Genomic DNA, 8,705 nt, shown 5'->3' on the forward strand with positions numbered 1-8,705 from the left:
ATAGTTGTGGAAAATACTAAAACTATAAATAAATAATAATTAAAAATACAGTCTATTAAAAAACCCTAATATGAAATAGAAATGGAAAAGGTAACATGTTTAAGTAGAAAATGGTTGTTTTGTTCATATTTTAATTGATCAACTATAAAAATACATTTTGCAATACATTTTACATGAGAACAGCATTTCAGATTGAGCATTTTTCCTGTTTATTGAACTTTTACATTATTGACAGAATAAACATACAGGAGAATAGTAAAGAATATTACTCATTTTGAACGTAAAATGTAATCAATTACATAAACCTCACATCTACACTACCAGTCAAACATTTTTTGAACAGTACGATTTTTAATGTTTTTTTTTTAAGAAGTCTTTTCTGCTCACTGAGCCTGTATTTATTTGATCCAAAGTACAGTGACAACTGTAAAATGTTTCAATATTTTTACTATTTAAAATAACTGTGTTCTATTTGAAATTATTTTAACAAATACTCCTGTGATCAAAGCTAAATTTTCTGCACCATAACTCCAGTCGTCAGTGTCACATGAACCTTTAGAAATCATTTTAATATGCTGATTTGCTGTTTAAGAAACATATTATTATTAATAATATTTAAAACAGTTGAGTATTTTTTTCAGGATTCTTTGATAAATAGAAAGATCCAAAGATCAATATTTATCTGAAAAAAAAAAAAATAATAATTGTAACATAATACACTATACCATTTACAAGCTTAAAGTCAGTATAAATTTTATACTAAATATATATTAATCACAGGAATAAATTGCATTTTAAAATGTATTCAAATAGAAAAGAGTTGTTTTGCTCTACTTTGAATCAAATAAATGTAGACTTAAGAGCATAAGAGACTTCTTTTGAAAAACATTCAAATCTTACTGTTCAAAAACTTGTGATTGGTAGTGTACAATAAACTAATATTGTTTAATAAAAAAAATAAATAAATAAAGAGTTAAAAAAATAACATGCATTTTAAATAAAATCATAATTTTAAAAAAACCTACATGTTTTTTTTTATTTTTTAGTAGTGTACTAAATGTGACCAGCTAAAACTGCATTTACATACACTCTTATGTTACAGCACTGTCAGCGCTAAATAATGATCAAAAATCTCTGTACTATATTGTTAATTACAGAATGTCACTTTTGAACAAGATAGTTCATTTCTTCTATAATATGCATTAAGACACACCCCAGGATCGAGAGGCTGAGTGAATGTGGTGTGGACTCTGTGAATGAGGGTCATTGTGTCAGAGACGCTGTAGAAGGACAGAGTTCCTGCACTGTGATCCACATACACTCCTATTCTAGAGGAGCTGGAGACTACAGGGAGTTTAGTTTGTTTGTTATTATGCCAGAATGAGCAACAAGAGTCAGAGCAGTACAAACACCAGGACTGATCATTGCATCCAAATCTACACTCCTTTCCCCGTCCCTTCCTGCTGATGCTCTTATATGACAATGATATACACACCCCTGTACTCCACTCAACCTCCCAGTAACAGCGTCCACACACACTCTCTCTACACAACACCTGTGACCAATAGTCAAATCTGTCTGGATGATCAGGATACGGCTGTTCTTCAAGACTGTATTCAACCACTCTGTTTTCTTCAGAAAGTATCAGTTTTTTATTCACTGTATCTGGATCCAAAGTGAGCCGACGGGAATCTGATGAGTATAAAACATAATATGTCTATCAACAAGTGACTGTCAATCATCAAAACACAACACAATTTGTTAACTTCTATAACTAATTAATAAGGCAATTCACATTTTCTATCTATTTTAGTACTCTTAGCAGCTCGATTTTAGACTCAGTTCTGAATATTTTTTGTTTAATTTTATCTACAGTAAAATGTCTCTGCAAAAAACAGGACCCAGCAGCAGTAAGTGATTGACAGAAGTGACCAGATCAGGAATTTAAACTAACCCAGTAAGTGATTATTCCTGATTTGATTTAGTCAATCATATTTAATTAACAGATGTTGTATATTAGTGGTGATCATTTAAATATATACAGGCTAAATGTGTTACTGAATGGAGTTCGGCACAGTCCAATCTAATTGATGAAATGTAATAAGAACTAAAGTCCCTTTACATGTATGATTATAGAGACTTACAGTGCAGGAAGTCTTCACGGGTCTCAGGTTCAGAGGTGATGATCTTATTGTTTTTTACTGTGTAAACCAACACAAGTTTTAATGTAAACATAGTAAAGTAAAATAATTGTGAATTTAAATTATAACTAAAACATTCATTTTAATATCCGTTTCTTTTCTTTCACCATGACATTGTTGTATGATACATGTCAGCAAATTTAAAGCTTACCTCTACAAGATGTCACTTCTATCTCTTCTCTGCAGAAATGCTCTAGTTTTTCTCTCATTTGAGACAAAGATTTACCAACATCATCAAAATAGAGACGAGAACTGACAAAGATTGTGGGTGTGTCTATAGATCCAGAAGGAACAGAGAGAGACTGGAAACTCTACAGATACAAAAGAAACACCAGCTAAAGACACAGAAACATTTGATAGAAACACAATCTCTGTACAACAAGCTCTTTCCTTCCTAAAGATCACTGGTTGTTTGTCAGATCTCTGTTACCTGGAGAAAATGGATGTGATCATCTGTGTATGAAAGTTGCTCCAGCTCAGCGTCTCTCCTCTTCAGATCTTCAATCTCCTGCTCCAGTTGCTTCAGTCGTTCTTCAGCTTGACTCACTGCAGCCTTTTCCTGATCTCTGATCAGCTGTGTCACCTCAGAGCGGCTTCTCTCAATGGAGCGGATCAGCTCAGTAAAGATCCTCTCACTGTCCTTCACTGCTGCCTGTGCAGAGCGCTGTTAGGACACACAGAGAGAAGCATTAGAATCAGTCCATTCACTCAGCTCTTTATACCTCACACAGCCTGTTCCCCACAGTGGGCTTCAGTGGGACTGAAAGAGCTCCAGCACTGGCTCCTCACTGACTGACTGGAGGAGAATCCTGAGTCTGAAACTCTTCAGCTCTTCAGCAGCCAGTTTTTCTTCTGGTCAAAACTCACCTTGTGAGACTCTACAGCCTCTCTCAGCTCCTCAAGCTCCTTCTCTCTCTCCTTTTTTTTCTGCTGGAATTGTCTTTGCATCTCGCCCAATTGTTTCTGTAGTAATAACAAATAGTCATGAATCTGATAAATAATACTGTATTATACATTGCATCAAGGAAAAAAATAGATCATTGTGAGATCCCAGTATGTAACTTTTCTTTTTCTTTTTTTTTTTTATTATCTTTCTATAATTATGTAGATGGTATAGGATTAAACATTTTTATTATGCCACGCAACTGCTGAGATCATACCTGTTTTTCAGTCCTCTCTGCTGCAGCTTACGGTGCCCGCCAGGGGACACCTTCGGTTCACTTATGTTTGTCGTGGCCACGAGATATTAATTCGTGGGAACGTAATATTATGTCGTGGCCACGACATAATATGACGTTCCCACGAATTAATATCTCGTGGCCACGACATAATATCACGTTCCCACGAATTAATATCTCGTGGCCACGACAAACATAAGTGAACCGAAGGTGTCCCCTGGCGGGCACCGTAGCAGCTGATACAGTGTCATGGTTTTTGTGTTCATCCAACATACACAGATAACATATACACTGCTCATCAGTGCGACAGAAAATCTCCAGCATTTTCTCATGTTGAGGGCAAATCATCTCCTGCAGTCGTCCAGTGGCGTCCATTAATTTGTGTTTTTTTACTTTTGAAAAAACTTTCATGTTGTTCAAGATGATTTTGACAGTAAGAGTTCAGGCACACCAGACAGGACTTGATGGCTTTGTTTTTGTCCCCAGTACAGACGTCACACTCCACATCTCCAGGTTTATCGAAACATTGAGCAGGGCGAGCAGCTTGTAGTTTTGTCTTCTTGAGTTTCTCCACCACTTCAGCCAGCATGGTGTTTTTACCTAAAACCGGTCTTGGAGTGAAGGTCTGTCTGCACTGAGGGCAGCTGTAGACTCCCTTCTGATCATCCTGATCCCAGCAGCCTGTAATACAGCTCATACAGTAACTGTGTCCACAGGGAATGGCCACTGGATCCTTCAGTAGATCCAGACAGATTGAACAGCTGAACTGATCCTGAGCCAAAGAAACACTGGATTCTGCCATTTTACTGAACACACTCACAGGTAGACAGACATTCACAACCGTTCGACAGCAGTTTAGTTTCGATTTCTCTGAATCGAAACATTTCCTGGTTATTAAACGCGTTCAAATGTGCCCGTCGTATAATGAACACGACCAGTAGATGGCAGTCTTAAACAGAAACTCACTACAACAGTATACATTGATTTAATTTAATACTATGTTAAAATAAATATATGTTGTTTATGTTGATGTCACGCTCACCCTCTTCTTTTCCCACAGGATTATTAAATATCTGAAGCCTTTCAGGGTTTTTATGGTGAAGGGCAGAATTTCAATAATTTTATCGCCGTGCTGGCAGTTTTAAACAAGTCAAAACTGGACAGGTGGTTATTTGTTTACCATTTGGTTATTTTCTGTTTTCCTTGTATTTGTTTGTTGACAGCTATTAGAATAACAGACTGAACATTCAATCAATAATCTGAAATGACTGCTGTTTTATAAAGCGTTTGCAGAATAAGACTGATCCTCATCCTCTCATGATGAGAATGTTACAATTCATCTTCTATTTAGGTTTTATTTCCATTGAGTGAATGTGGTGTCGATTCCATCACTTAACACACTAGAGTGAATAAGTATAACACAAGTTAGTTTATTACATGAATTTATTTAGTGGTTCACTGAATGTGATCTACTAGAATTGCATTAAGAAACACTATTTAAAGATACAGAGCTGTCAGCACTAAATAATGACAAAAATCCCATTCAGTATTTTATCTTTGTAAGGTGAAGAAAATGCAATGGATTTCTATTTATAAACAATGTCAGGCATATCAAATAATACACATCATTGCTAACTTGTTAATAAAGCCAGGGAAGGCTAATGACTACAATTGTGTTGCTAAAGTAAACACCAGAATAAGAGGCAAAATCCAAAACATGACAATTTTACCTTGAATATATCGCTCACAATATTTGTAGAATTTCTATAGAATATAGAAAATCTATATTTTTAGGTCACATAGTGTCATTGTTGAACAACAACTATGTATTTCAAAATCATCATAATATAAACAAGTCCTAAACCCAGCATAGAGAGGCTGAGTGAATGTGGTGTGGACTCTGTGAATGAGGGTCATTGTGTCAGAGACGCTGTAGAAGGACAGAGTTCCTGCACTGTGATCCACATACACTCCTATTCTAGAGGACCTGGAGACTCTAGGGAGTTTAGCCTGTTTGTTATTATGCCAGAATGAGCAGCTGGAGTCAGAGCAGTACAAACTCCAGGACTGATCATTACAACCAAATCTACACTCATTTCCCTGTCCCTTCCTGCTGATGCTCTTATATGACACTGATATACTCACCTCACCACTCCACTTAACCTCCCAGTAACAGCGTCCACACACACTCTCTCTACACAACACCTGTGACCAAAAGTCAAATCTGTCTGGATGATCAGGATACGGCTGTTTATAATCAGTGTATTCAATCACTCTGTTCTTTTTAGACAGTACCAGGTTTTTATTCATTGTATTCGGATCCAAAGTGAGCTGACGGGAATCTGATGAAGATAAAACACAATCTGCATCAAGAAATAAATGACTTTCAATCATCAAAACACAACAAAATGTATTATACTGAGATTTTTGCTTATGTATGGAAAGTACCAGTGATGTTAGATACTTTACGAAAAAAACAACAACATCTGCCTCGCTTTTATGACCATCATAACTTGTCTGTGTGTGTTTGGAATTGACCAGTACAAATTATAGTTTGGTGAATATGAATATTTTAAAAGCTAATTCACATTTACTATTTATTTTTTAGTCCTATTTAAATGTTTAGAGATATAGCAACTTGATCATACACAGTTGAGTTAAAATACTTAATATATTAATTTATGAATATTTTATTGGTTAATATTAACTACAGTAATTTGTGGTACTTAATTAACAGGTATTGTTTAGTGTTGAATCTTTAAATATGAACAGTATAAATGTGTCTCATGCAAATCAAGACATTGACATTTGCCTACCAAACAACCACTGGCTCTGCACCCCTTTACCGAAATTCACTACTTAAGACTTAAGTGCCCTCCAGAAGCTTGTGTTCTGCAAGTGAATGGTGCATTGCAGTGGCATCCCAAAGAGGCACAAAATCACTTTCACTGACTTATATCTTAATTGTTTCCTCCTGGTGGAATTACCTACCCAATTCAATCCGAGCAACTGAGTCCTTAGCCATCTTCAAGAAATGGCTAAAAACACATCTCTTCCATCTTCATTTGACCCTCTCACACTAGCACTCTCTATTCTTTTTCTATTCTATCTACTTGTTTTCTTTTCATTTATTATTAAAAAATGACCCTGTTACATTACCGTTCTTTACACTTTTTCTATTTTCTCCACTTTTCTTTGTATTTATTTAAAAAAAACATTTTAACACTAGCCCTGTTTTTTCTATTATATCTAATTGCTATCTACTGGGACTTAACACTTATACTATTGCTCCTTTGTTGATTTTGATTGCTTCTATTGTCCTCACTTAAACGTTGCTTTAGATAAAAGTATCTGCTAAATTACAAAAATGTAATGAAAATGTAAATCAAGAGTGTTGTGTGGAGTTCAGGACAATTCAGTCTGACTGATGACATGTAATAAGAACTGAAGTCTGTCTCTTTCTTTATGTACATGTATATTATAGAGACTTACACTGGAGGAAGTCCTCATGGGTCTTGGGTTCATCAGAGGTGATGATCTTAATGCCTTTTACTATGTAAAGCAACAAATATTTTCATTGTCAATATTGTAACATAATATTAAATGATTAGAAATTAAATTGAAATTTGATCTAAAACATTTATTTTAAAACCCATTTTCTATTTTTCTACATGACATCATATGAAACGTCAGGAAATTTTAAGCTTACCTCTACCAGATATCTTTTCTATCTCCTCTCTGCTGAAATGCACTAGTTTTTCTCTCATTTGAGACACGGATTTACCAACATTATCAAAAGAGAAACGAGAAATGAAAGTGGTTTTGGGTACATCTGTAGATCCAGGACGAACAGAGAGAGACTGGAAACTCTACACAGACACAAAGACACAAGAGAAACACTAGCTAAGAACAAAGAAATGTTTGATAGAAACACAAAATCTGTACAACAAACTTCTCAAGACCACTGTCCTGTTTGTCAGATCTCTGTTACCTGGAGGAAATGGATGTGATCATCTGTGTGTGAAAGCTGCTCCAGCTCAGTGTCTCTCCTCTTCAGATCTTCAACCTCCTGTTCCAGTTGCTTCAGTTGTTCTTCAGCTTGACTCACTGCAGCCTTTTCCTGATCTCTGATCAGCTGTATCACCTCAGAGCGACTTCTCTCAATAGAGGAGATCAGCTCAGTAAAGATCCTCTCACTGTCCTCCACTGCTGTCTGTGCAGAGCGCTGTTAGGACACACAGAGAGAGAAGCATTAGAATCAGTTCATTCACTCAGCTCTTACTGCTCCCTCACACAGCGGGCTTCAGTGGGACTCAAATAGCTTTTAACCAGCTCTTCAGCAGCCAGTTGATCTTCTGCTCAAAACTCACCTTGTGAGACTCTACAGCCTCTCTCAGCTCCTCAAGATCCTTCTTTCTCTCCAGGATTCTCTTCAAGGTTTTTCCTTGGGTTTCCTCCAACTGTTTCTGTAGAGTACACAATCAATATACAACTCGTTACATGTCTCTGTTTGAGAGAATTACAAGCAACAGCTTCAAAAATATGTGGAAAAATTATATTATTTGACCCTTATTGTTTTTGTTTTAAAATGTTTTTTTATGCTGTTATTCAATTATGAAAATACATTTATTATGCAGTCGAACTTCTCAGGTCATACCTGTATCTCAGTCCTCTCTGCTGCAGCGGATACAGTGTCGTGGTTTTTGTGTTCATCCAACATGCACAGGTAACATATACACTGTCGATCAGTGCGACAGAAAATCTCCAGCAGTTTGTCATGTAGAGGGCAGATGACCTCCTGAAGTCTTCTAGTGGCATGTATCATTTTATGTCGCTTTCCTGGGTGAAATTCCTCATGACGTTCAAAATGATTTTGACAATATGAGTTCAGACACGTCAGACAGGACTTGACAGCTTTATATTTTCTCCCAGTACAGACGTCACACTCCACATCTCCAGATCCAGAGTAACACTGATCAGGACGAGCAGCTTGTAGTTTTGTCTTCTTGAGTTTCTCCACCACTTCAGCCAGCATGGTGTTTTTACCTAAAACCGGTCTTGGAGTGAAGGTCTGTCTGCACTGAGGGCAGCTGTAGACTCCCTTCTGATCTTCCTGATCCCAGCATCCTGTAATACAGCTCATACAGTAACTGTGTCCACAGGGAATGGCCACTGGATCCTTCAGTAGATCCAGACAGATTGAACAGCTGAACTGATCCTGAGCCAAAGAAACACTGGATTCTGCCATTTTACTGAACGCACTCACAGGTCTAGAGACATTCACAACAGTTCGACAGCAGTTTAGTTTCGATTTCTCTGAACTGAA

General features: G+C 36.6%; 1 protein-coding gene and 1 pseudogene across 1 annotated transcript; both read right to left on the reverse strand.

Moving 5' to 3' along the window:
- Positions 1 to 219: 219 nt before the first annotated feature.
- LOC141344470 (E3 ubiquitin/ISG15 ligase TRIM25-like) lies at positions 220 to 8,671 on the reverse strand. The gene is made up of 12 exons (XM_073849363.1): positions 8,037 to 8,671; positions 7,750 to 7,845; positions 7,371 to 7,604; positions 7,089 to 7,248; positions 6,872 to 6,931; positions 5,170 to 5,721; positions 3,362 to 3,387; positions 3,069 to 3,164; positions 2,632 to 2,865; positions 2,353 to 2,512; positions 2,145 to 2,201; positions 220 to 1,692 (listed from the first exon to the last, which is right to left on the reverse strand). The coding sequence occupies exons 1-12, from the start codon at positions 8,625 to 8,627 to the stop codon at positions 1,148 to 1,150; spliced, it is 2,811 nt and encodes a 936-aa protein (XP_073705464.1). The 5' UTR covers positions 8,628 to 8,671; the 3' UTR covers positions 220 to 1,147.
- LOC141343715 (E3 ubiquitin/ISG15 ligase TRIM25-like) lies at positions 3,689 to 4,227 on the reverse strand (annotated as a pseudogene).
- Positions 8,672 to 8,705: the final 34 nt, after the last annotated feature.

This window comes from Garra rufa, chromosome 10 (genome assembly GCF_049309525.1).
Source record: "Garra rufa chromosome 10, GarRuf1.0, whole genome shotgun sequence".
Classification (NCBI taxonomy): domain Eukaryota; kingdom Metazoa; phylum Chordata; class Actinopteri; order Cypriniformes; family Cyprinidae; genus Garra; species Garra rufa.